At 43.3% G+C, this 25,624-nt stretch overlaps 1 protein-coding gene across 1 annotated transcript in view; it reads right to left on the bottom strand.

Annotated features, from left to right (window-relative positions):
- Positions 1–317: 317 nt before the first annotated feature.
- The window catches only part of LOC311129969 (carboxy-terminal domain RNA polymerase II polypeptide A small phosphatase 1-like), a gene marked incomplete at both ends in the record, with an annotated part of 66,737 nt that continues 41,430 nt past the window's right edge, over positions 318–25,624 (bottom strand). Inside the window, one exon of the mRNA XM_084162541.1 lies at positions 318–446. Within this exon, the coding sequence (XP_084018667.1) occupies positions 318–446 (129 nt within the window). The remainder of the gene's footprint in view (positions 447–25,624) is intronic.

The following is a 25,624-nucleotide window of genomic DNA, read 5'->3' as shown; positions in this document are numbered from 1 at the left end:
CGAACAAGGGCTTTACTCAACCTTGTCTTCAGGAGGAAAAGTCGTAACTATGAGGGGATTACTGCATCAAATGTGAAAAAAAATTACTCATACCACTCTTTTCAATGTTTGCCATGAAGTAGTTCCTCCCAGTTCTGTCTCTGTGCCAAATTGAGTGGCCTCTATATCACGTTGTGTGTGAATGGAATTCGCTGGGTGACGACGACTGAAAGACACTAGCTGGTCCTTCTAGTGGGAAGAAACTTGAAGCCTGTTGCCCACCAGCCTCCTCCATGGCCCCCCGTGGTGAAAAGTTGCTGCCGGTGTCTTATTACACACTAGCTTGCAGTCCTCTGCTGCTTGAGAATATCGTAGACATCGTCCACTTTGCTTAGTCTCTCGAAGAACGGGATGAGATCGAGTAGCTCTGTGTCAGCCATGTCGTCAAACCAGGATGCTACAGGGACCTGAGTGTGTGAAGAGGTGAAGTCATAAACAAAGTCAGGTTTAGACATCATGACACAAATCTATGTGTACCAGTGATTTAGTTATATTGAACACATTTTTTGATTGACGTTAGACATCCATCACGAAAGCTCTACATCCCCACCAGAAAGTATGGGTCGAGAGGGCGCATGTTGTTCAGTACATTTACAGTGAGGGAAAAAACTATTTGATCCCCTGCTGATTTTGTACGTTTGCTCACTGACAAAGAAATGATCAGTCTATAGTTTTATTTGAACAGTGAGAGACAGAATAACAACAAAAAAATCCTGAAAAATGCATGTAAAAAATGTTATAAATTGATTTGCAATTTAATGAGGGAAATAAGTATTTGACCCCTCTGCAAAACATTACTTAGTACTTGGTGGTGTCTTGTAGTTGGCCACCAGGTTTGCACACATCTCAGGAGGGATTTTGTCCCACTCCTCTTTGCAGATCTTCTCCAAGTCATTAAGGTTTCGAGGCTGACGTTTGGCAACTCGAACCTTCAGCTCCCTCCACAGATTTTCTATGGGATTAAGGTCTGGAGACTGGCTAGGCCACTCCAGGACCTTAATGTGCTTCTTCTTGAGCCACTCCTTTGTTGCCTTGGCCGTGTGTTTTGGTTCATTGTCACGCTGGAATACCCATCCACGACCCATTTTCAATGCCCTGGCTGAGGGAAGGAGGTTCTCACCCAAGATTTGACGGTACATGGCCCCGTCCATCGTCCCTTTGATGCGGTGAAGTTGTCCTGTCCCCTTTGCAGAAAACACCCCCAAAGCATAATGTTTCCACCTCCATGTTTGACGTGGGGATGGTGTTCTTGGGGTCATATGCAGCATTCCTCCTCCTCCAAACACGGCGAGTTGAGTTGATGCCAAAGAGCACCATTTTGGTCTCATCTGACCACAACACTTTCAGCCAGTTCTCCTCTGAATCATTCAGATGTTCATTGGCAAACTTCAGACGGGCATGTATATGTGCTTTCTTGAGCAGGGGGACCTTGTGGGCGCTGCAGGATTTCAGTCCTTCACGGCGTAGTGTGTTACCATTTGTTTTCTTGGTGACTATGGTCCCAGCTGCCTTGAGATCATTGACAAGATCCTCCCGTGTAGTTCTGGGCTGATTCCTCACCGTTCTCATGATCATTGCAACTCCACGAGGTGAGATCTTGCATGGAGCCCCAGGCCGAGGGAGATCGACAGTTCTTTTGTGTTTCTTCCATTTGCGAATAATCACACCAACTATTGTCACCTTCTCACCAAGCTGCTTGGTGATGGTCTTGTAACCCATTCCAGCCTGTGTAGGTCTACAATCTTGTCCCTGACGTCCTTGGAGAGCTCTTTGGTCTTGGCCATGGTGGAGAGTTTGCAATCTGAATGATTGATTGCTTCTGTGGACAGGTGTCTTTTATACAGGTAAAAATCTGAGATTATGAGCACTCCCTTTAAGAGTGTGCTCCTAATCTCAGCTTGTTACCTGTATAAAAGACAACAGGGAGACAAAAAAATTTCTGATTGAGAGGGGGTCAAATACTTATTTCCCTCATTAAAATGCAAATCAATTTATAAGATTTTTGACATGCGTTTTTCTGGATTTTTTTGTTGTTATTCTGTCTCTTACTGTTCAAATAAACCTACCATTAAAATTATAGACTGATAATTTCTTTGTCAGTGGGCAAACATACAAAATCAGCAGGGGATCAAATACCTTTTTCCCTCACTGTACACCCATCTCAATTTTCTCCATTGGAGCATATTCTTTACCTATATAAGCACCAAAATTACATAACTATGGAAGCCACAGACATTATTTTGGTGCAGAGAGGACATCAGTTATATCAAACATGCTGTTCTGAAAAAATTATCAAGTGATAGTTGACTTTTATGTTGTTGAAGTTTTATCTTATTTTCTACTTCCCCAAGGGGTTATTGTTTCCTCCAAACTGTTTTCAAATGTTTTAGCTGGTTATGTAGCAATGGCCAAAATCTCTTGGCTAGCATGTTTGGAGAATGTAGGAATGCTAGTGGAAACAGATTGTATTAGTTATCAGTTTTTTGAAAAGCAAGTGACCTAAACTACCCTAGCGAATTAAACAACTACCGCTCCATATCAAAGCTTTCCTGTTTGGCCAGAATATTAGAATCATTGTTAAACTCTCAACTTCACTCCATCTTAACCAGGAAGTGTATCCTAAATACATATTAATCTGGATTTATTAAACAGGGACATAGTACCATTTCAGCTGCGTCCCTTGTTGTCAATGATATTGTATGCTCTCTAGATAGAAAACAACAGCACTGTACTGCCTTGTTTATGTACCTATCTAAAGCTTTCGACACAAAAAATTACCTTATGGATATATCTCAATGTATAGTTGCTGACTGTCAAATCAAAATTCCCAGAGGTCACAAAATGAGTTCCTAAAGGGTCTATTTCACACTGTATATAAACAATATTGGTTCCTTAGTAAAAAATCGGTATACGTTTATGCTGATGACACTGTGCTGTACTGTTCTGCCTCCTCTGTGAACCAGGCAATAGCTGATCTACAGACTGAAGGCACTTTTTCAGTTTGGGCTCCATTCAACATGAACAGTGGGGAGAACAAGTATTTGATACACTGCCGATTTTGCAGGTTTTCCTACTTACAAAGCATGTAGAGGTCTGTAATTTTTAGCATAGGTACACTTCAACTGTGAGAGACGGAATCTAAAACAAAATTCCAGAAAATCACTTTGTATGATTTTTAAGTAATTAATTTGCATTTTATTGCATGACATAAGTGTTTGATACATCAGAAAAGCAGAACTTAATATTTGGTACAGAAACCTTTGTTTGCAATTAAAGAGATAATACGTTTCCTGTAGGTCTTGACCAGGTTTGCACACACTGCAGCAGGGATTTTGGCCCACTCCTCCATACAGACCTTCTCCAGATCCTTCAGGTTTCGGGGCTGTCGCTGGGCAATACGGACTTTCAGCTCCCTCCAAAGATTTTCTATTGGGTTCAGGTCTGGAGACTGGCTAGGCAACTCCAGGACCTTGAGATGCTTCTTACGGAGCCACTCCTTAGTTGCCCTGGCTGTGTGTTTCGGGTCGTTGTCATGCTGGAAGACCCAGCCACGACCCATCTTCAATGCTCTTACTGAGGGAAGGAGGTTGTTGGCCAAGATCTCATGATACATGGCCCCATCCATCCTCCCCTCAATACGGTGCAGTCGTCCTGTCCCCTTTGCAGAAAAGCATCCCCAAAGAATGATGTTTCCACCTCCATGCTTCACGGTTGGGATGGTGTTCTTGGGGTTGTACTCATCCTTCTTCTTCCTCCAAACACGACGAGTGGAGTTTAGACCAAAAATCTCTATTTTTGTCTCATCAGACCACATGACCTTCTCCCATTCCTCCTCTGGATCATCCAGATGGTCATTGGCAAACTTCAGACGGGCCTGGACATGCGCTGGCTTGAACAGGGGGACCTTGCGTGCGCTGCAGGATTTTAATCCATGACGGCGTAGTGTGTTACTAATGGTTTTCTTTGAGACTGTGGTCCCAGGTCTCTTCAGGTCATTGACCAGGTCCTGCCGTGTAGTTCTGGGCTGATCCCTCACCTTCCTCATGATCATTGATGCCCCACGAGGTGAGATCTTGCATGGAGCCCCAGACCGAGGGTGAATGACCATGATCTTGAACTTCAGTTGTTGCCTTCTCACCAAGCTGCTTGCCTATTGTCCTGTAGCCCATCCCAGCCTTGTGCAGGTCTACAATTTTATCCCTGATGTCCTTACACAGCTCTCTGGTCTTGGCCATTGTGGAGAGGTTGGAGTCTGTTTGGTTGAGTGTGTGGACAGGTCTTTTATACAGGTAACGAGTTCAAACAGGTGCAGTTAATACAGATAATGAGTGGAGAACAGGAGGGCTTCTTAAAGAAAAACTAACAGGTCTGTGGAAGCCGGAATTCTTACTGGTTGGTAGGTGATCAAATACTTATGTCATGCAATAAAATGCAAATTAATTACTTAAAAATCATACAATGTGATTTTCTGGATTTTTGTTTTAGATTCCGTCTCTCACAGTTGAAGTGTACCTATGATAAAAATTACAGACCTCTACATGCTTTGTAAGTAGGAAAACCTGCAAAATCGGCAGTGTATCAAATACTTGTTCTCCCCACTGTTTAGTAAATGGTTGAACCCTAAACGCACATGTAAACTGAACCTCAGTTGTGCATGCTAGCTAGCATTACTTACATTTACCAGACTCAAATGACAGCATCGTTGTTTCAAACATGTGTAGAATAAATTCCAGCTCCGGCATAAGCTCTTTCTCCAGCTGTCTTGTCATTCTTATAATCCAAATTTGTGCTGACTGATCAACACAGTGTGATGTTACTTTTCAGTGTATTCACAGAAAATCTGAAGTCGACATGCAAAAGTAAAAAGTAGTCATGGGGCTACTGTTCAGTCGTGTGGTCTGGTGCCACAAAGAGGGACTTAGGAAAATTACAATTGGCTCAGAACAGGGCAGCACGGCTGGCCCTTAAATGTACACGGAGAGCTAACATTAATATGCATGTAAATCTCTCATGGCTCAAAATGGAGGAGAGATTGACTTCATCACTACTTGTTTTTGTAAGAAGTGTTGACAACTGAATGCACCGAGCTGTATATTTAAACCACTAGCACACAGCTCGGACACCCAAGCATACCCCACAATACATGCCACCAGAGGTCTCTTCACAATCCCCAAGTCCAGAACAGACTATGGGAGGTGCACAGTACTACATCGAGCCATGACTACATGGAACTCTATTCCACATCAGGTAACTGATGCAAGCAGTAGAATCAGATTTTTAAAAATCTGATTAGAAAAAATACACCTTATGGAACAGCGGCTACTTTGAAGAGACACACACACACACAATCGCTAGCACACACACTCTAAACACATGTACATTGTAATATTGTTGTATGGTCTTATTATACATTTTGTATTGTACAGTGGGGAAAAAAAGTATTTATTCAGCCACCAATTGGGCAAGTTCTCCCACTTAAAAAGATGAGAGAGGCCTGTAATTTTCATCATAGGTACACGTCAACTATGACAGACAAATTGAGAGAAAAAATTCAGAAAATCACATTGTAGGATTTTTAATGAATTTATTTGCAAATTATGGTGGAAAATAAGTATTTGGTCACCTACAAACAAACAAGATTTCTGGCTCTCACAGACCTGTAACTTCTTCTTTAAGAGGCTCCTCTGTCCTCCACTCGTTACCTGTATTAATGGCACCTGTTTGAACTTGTTATCAGTATAAAAGACACCTGTCCACAACCTCAAACAGTCACACTCCAAACTCCACTATGGCCAAGACCAAAGAGCTGTCAAAGGACACCAGAAACAAAATTGTAGACCTGCACCAGATTGGGAAGACTGAATCTGCAATAGGTAAGCAGCTTGGTTTGAATAAATCAACTGTGGGAGCAATTATTATGAAATGGAAGACATACAAGACCACTGATAATCTCCCTCGATCTGGGGCTCCACGCAAGATCTCACCCCGTTGGGTCAAAATGATCACAAGAACGGTGAGCAAAAATCCCAGAACCACACGGGGGGACCTAGTGAATGACCTGCAGAGAGCTGGGACCAAATTAACAAAGCCTACCATCAGTAACACACTATGCCGCCAGGGACTCAAATCCTGCTGTGAAGCATGGGGGTGGAAACATCATGCTTTGGGGCTGTTTTTCTGCAAAGGGACCAGGACGACTGATCCGTGTAAAGGAAAGAATGAATGGGGCCATGTATCGTGAGATTTTGAGTGAAAACCTCCTTCCATCAGCAAGGGCATTGAAGATGAAACATGGCTGGGTCTTTCAGCATGACAATGATCCCAAACACACCACCCGGGCAACGAAGGAGTGGCTTCGTAAGAAGCATTTCAAGGTCCTGGAGTGGCCTAGCCAGTCTCCAGATCTCAACCCCATAGAAAATCTTTGGAGGGAGTTGAAAGTCCGTGTTGCCCAGCGACAGCCCCAAAACATCACTGCTCTAGAGGAGATCTGCATGGAGGAATGGGCCAAAATACCAGCAACAGTGTGTGAAAACCTTGTGAAGACTTACAGAAAACGTTTGACCTGTGTCATTGCCAACAAAGGGTATATAACAAAGTATTGAGAAACTTTTGTTATTGACCAAATACTTATTTTCCACCATAATTTGCAAATAAATTCATTAAAAATCCTACAATGTGATTTTCTGGGAAAAAAATTCTCATTTTGTCTGTCATAGTTGACGTGTACCTATGGGAAAATTACAGGCCTCTCTCATCTTTTTAAGTGGGAGAACTTGCACAATTGGTGGCTGACTAAATACTTTTTGCCCCCACTGTAGATATGTAGTGGTGTAATAATGTTATATGATGTACTGTTTTATCTTTTGTTTTATGTGTGATGTTTGTGCCTTAATGTGTTTGGACCCCAGGACGAGTAACTGCTGCCTTGGCAGCTGCTAATGGGGATCCCTAATAAATACAAATACATGGTGCACCATGGTAAAACAACATCATCATTCAGAATTACTGCTTGCTGGACAATCCGTGTGCCAGCCTGGTCTCATAGACTAGACCTAACCCTAACCTTAACTCTAGCCCCTAGTCTAGCTAATGTTAGCCACCTAGCAAACATTAGCAACAACAAATTGGAATTCGTAACATATCATACGTATTGGAAATTCGTAACATATTGTACACATTTTTATTTGTTACATATCATATGAATTGCAATTCGTAACATATCATACGAATTGTAATTCCTAACAGATCATACGAAATGGATGATGGACATCCACAAATTAATACATACCATACGAAACATAACATATCATACTAAATGGAGTGTCTCGGATTTACTTACAGAATAATACAAAATGCTATGAGATCAGGTTGCAATAGCGTACAGTCAAAAGAAAATGAAATGCTAACTTGGTTAACTACTTGATTAAATTAGTCTGTTGTCAACAAATCAACTGTTTTAGACTATTATATTTTAACAAAGCAAGATAAATAAACATGCTATCATTACTGAGTGAATGAAGAAAATCATTTGGAACAAACACTTCCAGACATTTAAATGGTCTGTTGAAGTCAAGGTGTTAAGAACAGGATTCATCGTATAATGGTTAGAGTTCCCGCCTGTGGATCAGAACATTGTAGGTTCGCCTCTTGGAGGAGATATTTTGACCACTCTTTAGTTAAATTGTTTTGACAACCCCCTCCCGACACACACACACTTATTTTAATTTATTAGGTGTCTCTTAAAAGAGCCTTTGGGTTCGTGGAGAGGCAAGCAAGTGGCACTGAGTGTTGTGGTGTGTACTACTGTGTGCATCTTGCTAGAACGAAGGAGAGACCAGGGCCTGTATCCACAAAACATATTAGAAAAGGTCCTAGGAACCCTGTTAAAACCAGTTTTAAGACAACAACAAAAAAACTCCCAGCTCAGAGTAGGTTTTAGGATGATGTTTCTCAGCTGGTATTCACGACAGTTTGAGGTACCGCAAAGGAAAGATAGTGATGACGCTCATGGACCTGATGCAAATGATGGGGAATAACCAATCGCGATGAGGCTTCACCAGCTGTGAAATGTATAGCACGTTTCAGACAATCACGGTGAATTTGACTGTACACCAAATGTTGCAATGGTAAAACGTTTGATATAATTTTTGCCTGACACGATCACTGTGCCTACTCTTAATTCTTGCCTAATATGTTGGCATTCATATATATATATATATACATTTTTACCAATTCCGATTGTTTGAATAGTGTGATAGGCATTTTGCACTGAATCATACATTACAATGGTTTAAAAGTGGGATTTTGATAATATTACCATTATATCCACACACTCTAAATCACTTTGGCACAGTAGGCATCAATTTACTTGCCAATAATGTTGCATAAAACATTTGAAAGGTCTATCATTTTTACCAAACACACTTAAATGCTTTCAATTGTCCACTTACGCATGACCAATTTAGGCATCTTTTTTAACAACGTTATATTCTGTTTGAAATAACATGAATTAGGCTGTTTGAGAAGGTTTGAATCCTAAGTAACCTGCCTACACATAGTTTTAAGTAATATATCATAATAGTGAAGACATCAAAACTATTAAATAACACACATGGAATCAAGTAGTAACCAAAAAAGTGTTAAACAAATCAAAATATATTTTATATTTAAGATTCTTCAAATAGCCACCCTTTGCCTTGATGACAGCTTTGCACACTCTTGGCATTCTCTCAACCAGCTTCATGAGGTAGTCACCTAGAATGCATTTCAATTAACAGGTGTGCCTTCTTAAAAGTTCATTTGTGGAATTTCGTTCCTTCTTAATGCGTTTGAGCCAAATCAGTTGTGTTGTGACAAGGTAAGGGGGGTATACAGAAGATAGCCCTATTTGGTAAAAGACCAAGTCCATATTATGGCAAGAACAGTTCAAATAAGCAAAGAGAAACGACAGGGTCACAACAATCCCACATCATTCTCACATCAACCCAACACGGGCTAGGCTAGCATGGGCTAGCCCACACCAAGCCCACACCAGCCCGACACGGGCTAGCCCACACCAATTCCACATCAGCCCAACATGGGCTAGTCTACACCAGCCCAACATGGGTCAGCCCACCCCAAGCCCAACACGGGCTAGCCCACCCCAAGCCCAACATGGGCTAGCCCACCCCAAGCCCAACACGGGCTAGCCCACCCCAAGCCCACACCAGCCCCACACGTGCTAGCCTACCACAGCCCAACACATGCTAGCCCACACCAGCCCAAGGAGGGCCAGCCCACACCAAGCCCAACAAAGGCTAGCCCACACAAAGCCCACACCACCCCAACACAGGCTAGCCTATAACAGCCCAACACAGGCTAGCCCACAGTTCGTCTTAATGCGTTTGAGCCAAATCAGTTGTGTTGTGACAAGGTAAGGGGGGTATACAGAAGATAGCCCTATTTGGTAAAAGACCAAGTCCATATTATGGCAAGAACAGTTCAAATAAGCAAAGAGAAACGACAGGGTCAAGTCTCGAGTCAATTCCAAGTCGTGCATTCTAAGAGCAAGTCAAGTAAAAAAAAATAGATATACAACTACAAAACGATGTCTATTTATTGAGGCTACCAGACAGCCCTTTCATTATTTTGTCTACAAAACATGTTGATTATGTAATTGAAAATAGGGACCTTGTAGCAGTCGTAAGGGCATGAAATCAGCAGAAGGCAAGCAGGTTGACATGCTCAGAGTGTAGATTTATTTACAGGTCTTGTTGATCCAATGGTGAAGTGCCATATCATACACAATATACAAGTAGATTTCCCAAATATACATGAGCGATAGCCCAAAAGAAATAGCCTCTGTGTCAGGATTAACATGTCCTATCTGAACGGACACAGGTAGAGGGCAAGACTGCACAACCTCCCATTGAGAAACCAAATCGAATCTGTCTAACAGGAGGTTAAACAGGTACATATACAGTTGAAGTCGGAAGTTTACATACACCTTAGCCAAATACATTTAAACTCAGTCCTTTCACAATTCCTGACATTTAATCCTAGTAAAAATTCCCTGTCTTAGGTCAGTTAGGATCACCACTTTATTTTAAGAATGTGAAATGCCAGAATAATAGTATAGAGAATGATTTATTTCAGCTTTTATTTATTTCATCACATTACCAGTGGGTCAGAAGTTTACATACACTCAATTAGTATTTGGTAGCATTGCCTTTAAATTGTTTAACTTAGATCAAACGTTTCGGGTAGCCTTCCACAAGCTTCCCACAATAAGTTGGGTGAATTTTGGCCCATTCCTCCTGACAGAGCTGGTGTAACGGAGTCAGGTTTGTAGGCCTCCTTGCTCGCACACGCTTTTTCAGTTCTGCCCACACATTTTCTATAGGATTGAGGTCAGGGCTTTGTGATGGCCACTCCAATACCTTGACTTTGTTGTCCTTAAGCCATTTTGCCACAACTTTGGAAGTATGCTTGGGGTAATTGTCCATTTGGAAGACCCATTTGCGACCAAGCTTTAACTTCCTGACTGATGTCTTGAGATGTTGCTTCAATATATCCACATAATTTTCCTTCCTCATGATGCCATCTATTTTGTGAAGTGCACCAATCCTTCCTGTAGCAAAGCACCCCCAGAGCATGATGCTGCCACCCCTGTGCTTCACGGTTGGGATGGCGTTCTTCGGCATGCAAGCATCCCCTTATTCCTCCAAACATAATGATGGTCATTATGGCCAAACAGTTCTATTTTTGTTTCATCAGACCAGAGGACATTTCTCCAAAAAGTACAATCTTTGTCCCCATGTGCAGTTGCAAACCGTAGTCTGGCTTTTTTATGGCGGTTTTAGAGCAGTGGCTTCTTCTTTGCTGAGCGGCCTTTCAGGTTATGTCGATATAGGACTCGTTTTACTGTGGATATAGATACTTTTGTACTTGTTTCCTCCAGCATCTTCACAAGGTCCTTTGCTGTTGTTCTGGGATTGATTTGCACTTTTCGCACCAAAGTACATTCATCTCTAGGAGACAGAACGTGTCTCCTTCCTGAGCGGTATGACGGCTGCGTGGTCCCATGGTGTTTATACTTGGGCACTATTGTTTCTACAGATGAACGTCGTACCTTCTGGCGTTTGGAAATTGCTCCCAAGGATGAACCAGACTTGTGGAGGTCTACAAATTTTTTTCTGAGGTCCTGGCTGATTTCTTTTGATTTTCCCATGATGTCAAGCAAAGAGGCACTGAGTTTGAAGGTAGGCCTTGAAATATATCCACAGGTACACTTCCAATTGACTCAAATGATGTCAATTAGCCTATCAGAAGCTTCTAAAGCCATGACATCATTTTCTGGAATTTTTCAAGCAGTTTAAAGTCACAGTCAACTTAGTGTATGGAAACTTCTAACTCACTGGAATTGTGATACAGTGAATTATAAGTGAAATAATCTGTCTGTAAACAATTGTTGGAAAAATTACTTGTGTCATGCACAAGATGAAGAGGATGAAACAGGTCAAACATATATTTTCAAGCCTTGAGACAATTGAGACATGGATTGTGTGTGTGCCAGTCAGAGGGTGAATGGGCAAGACAAAATACTTAAGTGCCTTTGAACGGGGTATGGTAGTAGGTGCCAGGCACACCAGTTTGACTGTGTCAAGAACTGCAACGCTACTGGGGTTTTCATTCTCAAAAGTTTCCCTTATGTATCAAGAATGGTCCACCACCCAAAGGACATCCAGCCAACTTGACACAACTGTGGGAACCATTGTAGTCAACATGGGCCAGCATCCATGTGGAACGCTTTGAACACCTTATAGAGTCCATGCCCCGACAAATTGAGGCTGTTCTGAGGGGCAAAAGGGGGGGAAACTAAATATTAGGAAGGTGTTCCTAATGTTTTGTTCACAGTGTAATCACTTCCCAGTAAACATGACCCCATTGGCCCCATGTGGGTATTCGGTGGGGAAGGTGGGCACGGGCTAGCCCACACCAAGCCCACACTAGCCCAGCACGGGCTAGCCCACAACAATCCCACATCATTCTCACATCAACCCAACACGGGCTAGGCTAGCATGGGCTAGCCCACACCAAGCCCACACCAGCCCGACACGGGCTAGCCCACACCAATTCCACATCAGCCCAACATGGGCTAGTCTACACCAGCCCAACATGGGTCAGCCCACCCCAAGCCCAACACGGGCTAGCCCACCCCAAGCCCAACATGGGCTAGCCCACCCCAAGCCCAACACGGGCTAGCCCACCCCAAGCCCACACCAGCCCCACACGTGCTAGCCTACCACAGCCCAACACATGCTAGCCCACACCAGCCCAAGGAGGGCCAGCCCACACCAAGCCCAACAAAGGCTAGCCCACACAAAGCCCACACCACCCCAACACAGGCTAGCCTATAACAGCCCAACACAGGCTAGCCCACAGTTCGTCACAATGTGGGCAGCCTACATGGGGCTAACATTTTAGCCTGCATTGGGCCCACATCGTGCCAATGTGGGCATGTTTGCTGAGAAAAGATAGGCTTATTTCAGACAAAGTGAGGGCTGCCCTCACCAGATATGGGTTTCCCACACTGGGCCACATTGGGCAAATGCCTTAGGGGCAAATGTGGAACCGATGAGCAAAGGCGCAATTGCCCAATGTTTGCAGCCAATATGGGGCCAATATTGTAGCCCGCATTGGCACGATGTGGGCATGTTTGCTGGGTTGGCCCCTCCGAGGACCATACTCACAAGTACACACAAATATCATAACCTCAAGACATGCTAACCGCTCACCATTACATTAACAGGGGATGTTAGCATTCTCTTTTGGAGGAGGGGGGGGGGGGGGGGGGTATGATATTTGTGCATCTGTAACTTTCTCACTCATCATTATTCACAATTAATTTAGGACTATCCATAATCATGGTAACATCCACATTAATGTAGAAGTGTTTAGAAACATATTCTATTCTTATTTCCAATAAAAGTAAAAAAATGGCAATACATTATTTAGCATTCATTTCTATTGGGCATAAAATAATCTGAAACACAACCAAAACAAACAGCAAATGCATCCAACAAGTTTGTAGCCACAAGCTTGATGTAATCATTGCCTGCTAGGAATATGGTACCAAATACTAAACTGTTGGACTACTTTACTACACATATACTGTAATTGAATTTTTCCCAATACTTTTGTCCTCTAAAATGGGGGGGACTATGTACAAAAAGTGCTGTAATTTCTGAAATTGCTGTATTATTTCAAATCAAAAGTGCTGGAGTACCGAGCCAAAACAACAAATGTGTCACTGTCCCCAATATTTTTTGAGCTCACTGTACATGTAATCAAGGCTGAAAAGTGACTGGTAGCAGGAATATATACTCAGCAGCCAGTTCATTAAGTACAGCCATCGAGTACCGGGTCGGATCCCCCTTTCCCTCCAGAACAGCCTGAATTATTTCGGGCATGGATTCTACAAGGTGTGGCGTTCAAACATTGCTCAATTGGTATCAAGGGACCTAACGTGTGCCAGGAAAACATTCCTCACTATTACACCACCGCTACCAGCCTATACCGTTGACACCAGGCAGGATGGGGCCATGGATTCATGCTGCTTAGGCCAAATCCTGACTCTGCCATCAACATCACGCAAGAGGAACTGAATTCGTCGGACCAGGCAATGTTTTTCCACTCCTCAATTGTCCACTGTTGGTGATCGCATTCACATTCTTCTAGTTTTTAGCTGATAGGAGTGGAACACGGTGTGGTCGTCTACTGCAATAGACCATCCGTGACAAGGACCGACAAGTTGTGCGTTCCGAGATGCTGTTCTGCACACCACTGTTGTACTGCGCCATTATTTGCCTGTTTGTGGCCCGCCTGTTAGCTTGCACGATACTTGCCATTCCACTTCGACCTCTCTCATCAACTAGCTGTTTTCGCCCACAAGACTGCCGCTGACTGGATGTTTTTTGTTTGTCGCACCATTCTCGGTAAACCTTAGACACTGTCGTGCGTGAAAAGCCCAGGAGGCCGGACGTTTCTGAGATACTGGAACCGGCACGCCTGGTACCGACAATCATACAATGCTCAAAGTAGCTTAGGTCACTCGTTTTTCCCAATCTAACGTTCAATTGAACAGTAACTGAATACCTAGATGCCTGTCTGCCTGCTTTATATAGCAAGCCACGGCCACATGACTCACGGTCTGTAGGAGCAAGCCATTTGTAAACAAGTTGGTGTACCAAATAAACTGGCCACTGAGTGTATAAATACTTATGGTAATATCCTAACGGTAATATATACTGTTGAAGTCGGAAGTTTACATACACTTAGGTTGGAGTCATTAAAACTTGTTTTTCAACCACTCCACAAATGTCTTGTTAACAAACTATAGTTTGGGCAGGTCGGCTAGGACATCTACTTTGTGCATGACACAAGTAATTTTTCCAACAATTGTTTACAGACAGATTATTTCACTTATAATTCACTGTATCACAATTCCAGTGGGTCAGAAGTTTACATTCACTAAGTTGACTGTACCTATAAACAGCTTGGAAAATTCCAGAAAATGATGTCATGGCTTTCGAAGTTTCTGATAGGCTAATTGACATCATTTGAGTCAATTGGAGGTGTACCTGTGGATGTATTTCAAGGCCTACCTTCAAACTCAGTGCCTCTTTGCTTGAAATCATGGGGAAATCAAAAGAAATCAGCCAAGACCTCAGAAAAAAAATTGTAGACCTCCACAAGTCTGGTTCATCCTTGGGAGCAATTTCCAAACGCCTGAAGGTACCACGTTCATCTGTACAAACAATAGTATGCAAGTATAAACACCATGGGACCACGCAGCCGTCATACCGCTCAGGATGGAGACACGTTCTGTCTCCTAGAGATGAACGTACTTTGGAGCGAAAAGTGCAAATCAATCCCAGAACAACAGCAAAGGACCTTGTGAAGATGCTGGAGGAAACAGGTACAAAAGTATCTATATCCACAGTAAAACGAGTCCTATATCGACATAACCTGAAAGGCCGCTCAGCAAGGAAGAAGCCACTGCTCCAAAACCGCCATAAAAAAGCCAGACTACGGTTTGCAACTGCACATGAGGACAAAGATCATACTTTTTGGAGAAATTTCCTCTGGTCTGATGAAACAAAAATAGAACTGTTTGGCCATAATGACCATCATTATGTTTGGAGGAAAAAGGGGATGCTTACAAGCCGAAGAACACCAACCCAACCGTGAATCACGGGGGTGGCAGCATCATGCTCTGGGGGTGCTTTGCTACAGGAGGGATTGGTGCACTTCACAAAATAGATGGCATCATGAGGAAGGAAAATTATGTGGATATATTGAAGCAATATCTCAAGACATCAGTCAGGAAGTTAAAGCTTGGTCGCGAATGGGTCTTCCAAATGGACAATTACCCCAAGCATACTTCCAAAGTTGTGGCAAAATGGCTTAAGGACAACAAAGTCAAGGTATTGTAGTGGCCATCACAAAGCCCTGACCTCAATCCTATAGAAAATCTGTGGGCAGAACTGAAAAAGCATGTGTGAGCAAGGAGGCCTACAAACCTGACTCAATTACACCAGCTCTGTCAGGAGGAATGGGCCAAAATTCACCCAACTTATTGTGGGAAGCTTGAGGAAGGCTACCCGAAAACATTTGACCCAAGTTAAACAATTTAAAGGCAATGCTACCAAATACTATTTGAGTGTATGTAAACTTCTGACCCACTGGTAATGTGATGAAAGAAATAAAAGCTGAAATAAATCATTCTCTATACTATTATTCTGACATTTCACATTCTTAAAATAAAGTGGTGATCCTAACTGACCTAAGACAGGGAATTTTTACTAGGATTAAATGTCAGGAATTGTGAAAAACTGAGTTTAAATGTATTTGGCTAAGGTGTATGTAAACTTCCAACTTCAACTGTACATGTAAGCAGGAGTAATAGTGACCAATAGCAGGATAAATAGATAGATACTAATGGTAATGGAAATCAATTATCAATGAACAGCGGCGTAGTGGTCGTAATATATCGAATCAATAATCCTTTTAGCAGCAGCGTAGGTGTGAGGGGGAGCAGTAGATGTTAGCCATTTAACAGTCTTATGGCCAGGGGATAGAATCAATGATGGTAGTCAGCTTGAAACATGTGGGGATTACAGACTGGAACAAGGAGAGGTTGAAAATATCAGTGAAGACGCCTGCCAGCTGGTCTGCACATGCCCTGAAGACACACCCTGGAATATCGTCTGGCACTGCGGCCTTATGAGTGTTGACCCATTTAAAAACCTTACATACATCAGCCTCGGAGAGATCACACATTCCTCTGGATCAGCCTGGGCCCTCATGAAGGGCTCTGTGTGGTTTTTGTCAAATCATGCATAAAAGACATTGAGTTCGTCTGGTAGAGAGGCATCGTTGGGCAGATCACAGCTAGGGCTTCCTTTGTAATGTACTGTAGCCCCTGCCACATGCGTCAAGCATCGGAGCCAGTATAATAGAATTCCACCTTGTTCCGATAATTGTCCTTTTGCCTGTTTGATGGCTCTGCGGAGGTCGTAGCGGGACGTCTTGTACGTGTTCATGTCCTCAGGGTTGGCTGCAGTAGCTCTGTGAGTGGTAGCTCTATCCTTTAGCTCAGTGGTCGCCAACCTTTTCTGAGTCAAGATCACTTTCGTAGTCAAAAAGCAAGCAGAGATCTACCGCTCAGATTTTTCTTTAAAGATGACTTAAAAAATTTAACATTAACCTCATAAAAATGAGGTTTGTGCAGTAGGCCTAATACATTATCACAGCATATTGTCTATATGCCTGGCCTGCCAATATTGTTCTTATCAGACCATATTATATAGAACTCGAGCTTTGATAACAAAATAGATCAGTTGGTGTAGCAATTGCGAGGCACAGCTCAGGATAAATTGAAATAATTCACACAAAAATTGTTTTTTATTTTACTGGACTGATGGTACCTGCATCTGATGGTCATGGTGCTTTCAAGACAACTGGGAACTCGGAAAAAACAAGGTCAAATCATGACGTCAGTGATCTTCTGGTCGGAAAGTCGGAGCTCTAGAAAGATACCCGTTTCCGACTTGGAATTCCGAGTTGTATGATGTTCAAACCGATTTTTGCCAGTCGGATCTCATTTTTTTCAGAGTTCCCAGTTGTCTTGAACACACTGAAGTCGGAGATTTACGAGTTCCCAGTTGTTTTGAACATAGCATTAGTCTCAACGGAGGGAGGGAGAGAGTACCAGAGTGTCCACCTCTCACGGTCCCTGCTTTCCCCTTCCTTTCCCCCGGTGACACTGACCAGAGAGAGGGGACACAGTCTTCCATGGGGAAACTCGAGTCGCATCGCATCTGCCTCATGCACAAATTCATGTTGTTCCTATGACCAGAGAAAGTGAAATATTCCTTGATTTTAAAATAAACAATGAACTGCTAATAATAATAAAAATGCAGGGCTATCGATACACTTGGCTACTCATTCATTGCAGCACCAGTAGAAGTAGGGAGAAGCACGTTTTATGTTTTGTAATAGCGTTGAATAAAAAGAGTGTTGACTGTGCTGAATAAAAACAGCTCTTTGCTGTATTCTTTGACATTCTCGCTCTATCTCTGGTCAAGGTTTTAAAAGTTATGAATCTCACATTAGCTAGTATCAAACTTTGCTGTGGCCTGGGTTGTGGAAACTGTAGGCACAGTGATTTGAGCTAACCGATTGGCCAGCACAGTAGGCGCACTCGATTTAGTCACAGATCTCCCGGTCTGCCGGGTAGGCTGTTTGTCTTTTCAGACAAATGAAATGGTTCAAAATGGGAACACTTTGCATACTCAGTGCGCAGGGCTTCTGAATCAAGTGCACCTACCGCCAACAGCGCAACACGGAAAAAGAAAAGAGCGCTGGCTTTTCTACAGACTAGGAATGCCTTGACGATCGACAAGTCGATTGGTGACCACTTTTTTAGCTTAGCGCGCACCTCTGTGTTAATCCAGGTCTTTTGATTGGGGAAGCAGCAAACCTTCACTGTGGGGATGACATCCGCGATGCATTTCCAATTACAACCAATAAACTGGTTCTACAATGTATAAGTCCATTTCCACATCCATTGTTACGTTGGTACATTCGTCTTAATCAGACTTAATGATTATTAATGATATTTCATCACCATTCATACATGGAACAATACTTTTCTCTTATTCAATGTACTGACTCCAAAGCGTGGCATGCAGGGCACTTAGCCTATTTCTATGTGCACACGCTCCTATTACGCACAACCAGAATGACACAGACACACGGAACTCCGATGTAACCTGGGAAATATGAAATAAGGAAACGATACATTTAATTAAATGAACAGAACTTCTACCTCATGAGTCTTGCGAACGTTCATGTGCACAATAAACATCACGCCCACTTGGGGTAAGAAATTGTATCATATGAAACATAAAATAAAATGTTATTGGTCGCGTACACAGTTTTTGCAGATGTTATCGCAGGTGCAGCGGAATGCTTGTGTTTCTAGTTTCAACAGTGCAGTATTACCTAACAATACAAACAATACAAACAAATACCTCCCAAAAAAGAAAGGAATTAAGAAATATTAGGATGAGCAATGTCAGTCCGGAATATAAATATATATGTATATGATGGTGTGTATAGACATTATGGACAGTATATAAATGGTGTGTAAAGCAGTAGTGATATAGGACGAGCCTTGACTTGAATACAGTATATAAATATGAAGTGGGTAAAACAGTATGTAAACATTATTAAAGTGACCAGTGTTTAATGACTATGTAGTTAGGGCAGCAGTCTCTAAGGTGGAGGGTTGAGTACCGGGTGGTAACCGGCTAGTAATAGTGACTAAAGTTCAGGGCAGGGTACTGGGCGGAGGCCGGCTAGTGGTGACTTTTTAACAGTCTGATGGCTTGGAGATAGAAGCTGTTTTTTTAGGTCTCTTGGTCCCAGCTTTGATGCACATGTACTATCTCCGCCTTCTAGATGGTAGTGGGGTGAACAGGCCGTGGCTCGGGTGGCTGAGGTCCTTTATGATCTTCCTGGCCGTCCTGTGACACCGGGTGTTGTAGATGTCCTGGAGGGCAGGCAGTGTGCCCCCGGTGATGCGTTAGGCTGACCGCACCACCCTCTGGAGAGCCCTGCGTTTGTGGACGGTAAAATTGCCGTACCAGGTGGTGATACAGCCCGACAGGCTGCGCTCAATGGTGCATCTGTAGAAGTTTGTGAGGGTCTTAGGGGTCAAGCCAAATTTCTTAAGCCTCTTGAGGTTGAAGAGGCGCTGATGCGCCTTCTTCACCACACTGACTGTGTGGATGGACCATTTCAGATTGTCAGTGATGTGCACGCAGAGAAACTTGAAGCTTTTCACCCTCCACTGTGGCCCCGTCGATGTGGATGGAGGCATGCTCTCGCTGTTGTCTCCTGAAGTCCACAATCAGCTCCTTCGTTTTGTTGACGTTGAGGGAGAGGGCCAGGACCCTCACCTCCTCCCTGTAGGCTGTCTCGTCGTTGTTGGTAATCAGGCCTACTACTGTTGTGTCATCTGCATACTTCATGATTGAATTTGAGACTTGCATGGCCACACAGTCATGGGTGAACAGGGAGTACAGGAGGGGGTTGAGCACGCACCCTTGTTTGGCCCCCGTGTTAAAGATCAGCGTAGCGGTGTTGTTGTTCCCTACCTTCACCACCTGGGGTCGGCCCGTCAGAAAGTCCAGGACCCAGTTGCACAGGGTGGGGTTCAGACCCAGGGTCACAAGTTTAGTGATGAGCTTGGAGGGCAGTATGGTGTTGAAGGCTGAGCTGTAGTCGATTAACAACATTTTAACATAGGTATTTCTCTTGTCCAGATGGGATAGGGCAGTGCGATGGCAATTGCATCCTCCGTGGATCTAGCCTCTCAAAGTACTTCATGATGACAGAAGTGAGTGCTACAGGGCAATAGTCATTTAGTTTAGTTACCTTCGCTTTCTTGGGTATAGGAACAACCGTGGACATATTGAAGCAAGTGGGGATAACAGACTGGGATAGGGAAAGATTGAATGTCCGAAGACACTCCAATAACACTTAAATGTCTTACTCACGTCGGCAATGGAGAACAAGAGCTCGGAGAATGACGCGGGTGGTGGTTCACGTCGACAGCACTTGAAGCGGGCGAAGAAGGTGTTTAGCTTGTCGGGAGCAAGGCGTTGGGGTCTGCAACGTGGCTGGTTTTCCCTTTATAATCTCTGATTGTCTGGAGTCCCTGCCATATACGTCTCGTGTCTAAGCCGTTGAATTGCGACTCCACTTTTTCTCTGTACTGAAGTTTTGCCTGTTTGATTGCCTTTCGGAGGGCATCGATGGACTGTTTATACTCGTCCATGTTCCTAGTCACCTTGCCGTAGTTAAATGCGGTGGTTCGCGCTTTCAGTTTTGCGCAAATGCTGCCATCTATCCACATTCTTTTGTTTGGATAAGTTGTAATTGTCACAGTGGGAACAACATCCTCTATGCACTTCCTGATGAACTCCGTTACTGAGTCAGTGTATACGTCAATGCTATTCTCAGAGGCAAAACGTAACATATCCCAGTCCGCATGATCAAAACAATCTTGAAGCATAGATTCCGATTGGTCAGACCAACGTTGAGCAGTCCTTATCACGGGTACGTCCTGTTTAAGTTTCTGCATATAGGAGGGGAGGAGCAGAATGGAGGAGTGATCTGATTTGCCGAAGGGAAGGCCTTGAAGCTGTCCCGGAAGGGGGAGGAGCAATGGTCTAGAGTTCTTGATGAGTGAGTAGAGCAGGAGATGTGTTGATTAACTTTGGTAGCGTTTTCCTCAGAATTGCTTTATTAATTACTCTCTATTAACTCTCGGTAGGTAATGTGTATGGCATTTGATGGTGAGGTATTCCAAATTGGGAGAATAAATGGACTTGAGTTCCTGTACGTTACCACAATCACACCTTGAGTAGTTAATCATGAAACATACACTTCTGCCTTTCTTTTTCCCGGAGAGTTCTTCCTGTCCACGTGATGTACGGAGAAACCCATACCTCAATCATGAAACACGTCTAAGTGTTGCAATAAATGGTACGGGGATGGAATGATTCAAAACTAGCAATTATTGTCGGATTAGATGGAAAATAGATTTACCACATTTAAACGAGTGAAAGCAACAGCAAACATCTCAAGAAGAGAACAAAGCGCTCTCCACTGGCGGGAGTTTGGAGAGCGCAAGTGGAAAGAAGAGCCTTTGGTGCGTCTTCGCCAAAGTTATAATACATTTTAACAACAAATTCCAAGTGCAAGCTTCATAAGTAAATTATTAATTTCAAGCAATTTTGACATACCAAAATACCATTAGGCATACGCTAGTAATTGTTGCTTGATACCCTATTGCTGGTGAGCTTGCAAAGTAAGCAGTTAATATTATTGATCACCACATTTCTTTGGAGCTGCATATTTATTTACCATGGCAATCCTCTCTCCCTTCACTTTGACTTTTGCGCTGCATGTGATCTAATAGTTTTACAGCAAATCAGCAATCTGTTTGGTAGCTCACCCAACCTGTGTTGATTGACAGTTTGATGGTCCAATCAGAGGGTCGAGTGTGCGTTTCACTAGCCAATCTGTTGCACGTTTTTTGAAAGGGCGATGCTGCGTGGGGTGAATCTCAATTGCATACTCCTCGTGTGCGCTCTCCTCACCTCCTCCTCAAAACCCATTGGATGAGAAAGCCAGAGGTCCCACCCCTCGAAACAGCTTCTATCCCCTGGCGATAAGAATGGTAAATGGCAAACAACTACTGCTCTCCCTCTCCCACAGCCTATCGAGACTGACTCCATTACACCACTGTCGACTGATTATTGATTGCCATTAGTATTTATCTATTTATCCTGCTACTGGTAACTATTACTCCTGTTTACATGTATATATTACCATTAGTATATTACCATAAGTATTTATATATTCCTACTACCAGTCACATTTTATGTATAAAACCCACCTCAACCACTCCAGTATCCCTGCACATTTAATAAGGTACTGGCAATGACCTGTATATATATAGTACTTGCATTCCCGTGATTCTAACTCACCTCGTAGTTCTTGTGTGGTTGTTATTTTAACTAAATGTTTTATTATCCTACTACACCGGCTCTGACGCTCGTCGGATGTGGCAGGGCTTGCAAACTATTACGGACTACAAAGTGAAACCAGCCGCATGCTGCCCAGTGACGCGAGCCTACCAGGTGAGCTAAATGCCTTTTATGCTCGCCTCGATGTGAGCAAGACCTTTAAACAGGTCAACATTCACAAGGACGCGGGGCCAGACGGATTACCAGGATGTGTACTCCGAGCATGCGCTGACCAACTTGCAAGTGTCAGGGACAGGTTTTCAACCTGTTCCTGACCGGGTCTGTAATACCTAAATGTTTCAAGCAGACCACCATAGTCCCTGTCCCCAAGAAAGCGAAGGTGACTACCAAGCTGTAGCACTCACGTCGGTATCCATGAAGTGCTTTGAAAGGCTGGTCATGGCTCACATCAACACCATCATCCCGGAAACCCTAGACCCACTCCAATTCGCATATCGCCCCAACAGATCCACAGATGACGCAATCTCAATCACACTCCACACTGCCCTTTCCCACCTGGACAAAAGGAACATATTGTCATTTACATTTACATTTTAGTTATTTAGCAGACGCTCTTATCCAGAGCGATTTACAGAACACCTATGTGAGAATGCTGTTCATTGACTACAGCTCAGCGTTCAACACCATAGTGCCCACAAAGCTCATCACTAAGCTAAGGACCCTGGGACTAAACACCTCCCTCTGCAACTGGATCCTGGACTTCCTGACGGGCCGCCCCCAGGTGGTAAGGGTAGCCAACAACATCTGCCATGCTGATCTATAACACTTGTGCCCCTCAGGGGTGCGTGCTTAGTCCCCTCCTGTACTCCCTGTTCACCCATGACTGTGTGGCCAAGCACAACACCAACATCATCATTAAGTTTGCTGATGACACAACAATGGTAGGCCTGATCACCGACAATGATGAGACAGCCTAGTGGGAGGAGGTCAGATACCTGGCAGTGTGGTGCAAGGACCACACCCTCTCCCTCAACGTGAGCAAGACAAAGGAGCTGATCGTGGACTACAGGAAAAGGTAGGCCGAACAGGCCCCCATTAACATCGACGGGGCTGCAGTGGAGCCAGTCGAGAGTTTCAAGTTCCTTGGTGTCCACATCACCAACAAACTATCATGGTCCAAACACACCAAGACAGTCGTGAAGAGGGCACGACAACACCTTTTCCCCCTCATGAGACTGAAAAGATTTGGCACAGGTCTCCAGATACTCAAAAAGTTATACAGCTGCACCATCGAGAGCATACTGACCGGTTGCATCACCGCCTGGTATGGCAACTGCTCAGCATCCGACCGTAAGGCGCTACAGAGGGTAGTGCATACGGCCCAGTACATCACTGGGGAAAAGCTTCCTGCCATCCAGGACCTGTATACCAGGCGGTGTCAAGAGGAAGGCCCAAAAAAGACTCCAGCCACCCAAGTCATAGACTGTTCTCTCTGCTACCGCACAGCAAGCGGTACCGGAGTGCCTAGTCTAGGTCCAAACGGCTCTTTAACAGCTTCTACCCCCAAGCCATAAGACTGCTGAACAATTAATCAAATGGCCACCTGGACTATTTACATTGACCCCCCCCCCTCACTTTACCCCTACCTACATGTGCAAATTACCTCGACTAACCTGTACGCCCGCACATTGACTCGGTACCGGTACCCCCTGAATATAGCCTCGTTATTGTTATTTTATTGTGTTACTTTTCTTTTCTTTTTTTTACTTTTGTAAATATTTATTTTACGCTATTTCTTGAACTGCATTGTTGGTTAAGGGCTTGTAAGTAAGAATTTCACTGTAAGGTCTACACCTGTTGTATTCGGCGTATGTGACAAATAACATTTGATTTGATTATTCTATTTAATGGTACTGGCGAAGCAACCGTCCCATTCTAAATCTTCTTCTTCTTCTTCTTCTTCTTCTTCTTCTTCTTCTTCTTCTTCTTATTATTATTATTATTATTATTATGAATGCTACTCCTCCTAGACCGTTTAAGCTAGAAACATCATAAAAAATATAAAACGTGTATATCAATCTGGAAGAGTGTGCTTCTATACAACTTTTTGATACTGTATCTTTTATATATTTTTTTAACTATATTGGTCCCCTTTTTCACGAGCTTAAGTAAAAGCTCCCAAAAAATTTCCATACGCACAAAAAGGTTCTTTCTCTCAAATTCTGTTCACAACATTATTTACATCCCTGTTATTGAGCATTTATCCTTTGCCAAGATAATCCATCCACCTGACAGGTGTGGCATATCAACAAGCTGATTAAACAGCATAATCATTACACAGGTGCACCTTGTGCTGAGGACATCACAGATGTCTCAAGTTTTGAGTGAGCGTGCAATTGGCATGCTGACTGCAGGAATGTCAAATAGAGCTGTTGCCAGAGATTTTAAGGTTCATTTCTCTACCATAAGCCGCCTCCAACGTAGTTTTAGAGAATTTGTCAGCACATCCAACTGTAGTTATTGACCACAACTACTGAACCACACACCTACTTACCAAAACTACTGACCATTACTGACCACAAATACTGACCACAACCACGAAACTACTGACCACAACTGCTGACCACTACTTACCACAACTACCGACCACAGCTACTGAACACAACCACACAAACACAACTACAACTACTAAACCACAAGTACTGACCACAACCACACAACCACTGACCATTACCCGCCACAACTACTCACCACAACTACTGAACCACACACCTACTTACCAAAATTACCGACCACAACTACTGACCACACAACTACTGAACAACACAATTACTGACCACAACCACAACTACTGACCACAACTACTGACAACAACCACTGACCACAACCACATAATTACTGACCACAACAACTGACCACACAACTAATGACCACAACCACAACTACAGACCACAACTAATGACCACAACTGCTGACCAAAACAACACCTCCACAACTACCTACCACAACTACTGACCACAACCACAAAATGACTGAGCACAACTACTGACCACTACTGAGCACAACTGACCACAACCACACAAATACTGACCACAAAACTACTGAACCACACAACTAATGACCACAGTAACACAACTGCTGACCACAACCACTGACCACACAACTATTGATCACAACTGACCACAACTAATGACCACAACTACTGCTCTGGTATGCACTAGCTCTGGTCTAGCTCTGGTCTGCACTATAAATTATAACTACTTATATGTGCATAAATTAGCATATAATACCAACCAACAATAATTGTAACTCGAACAGTTCAAGCTAGAGAAACCAAATCAACTTTCACAGGTTCATGCTATCCTAACTTCACATTCTTTCAAACATATTAACTATATACATTTGCATAATACAACTCACCAAAAGTAACTCTTGAACTGTTCAAGCTAGATACACCAAACCAACATTCATATGTT

Source organism: Coregonus lavaretus (assembly GCF_964263955.1).
Source record: "Coregonus lavaretus genome assembly, chromosome: 5".
NCBI classification, from domain to species: Eukaryota; Metazoa; Chordata; class Actinopteri; order Salmoniformes; family Salmonidae; genus Coregonus; species Coregonus lavaretus.
This window is presented reverse-complemented; position numbering and strand designations above follow the sequence as displayed.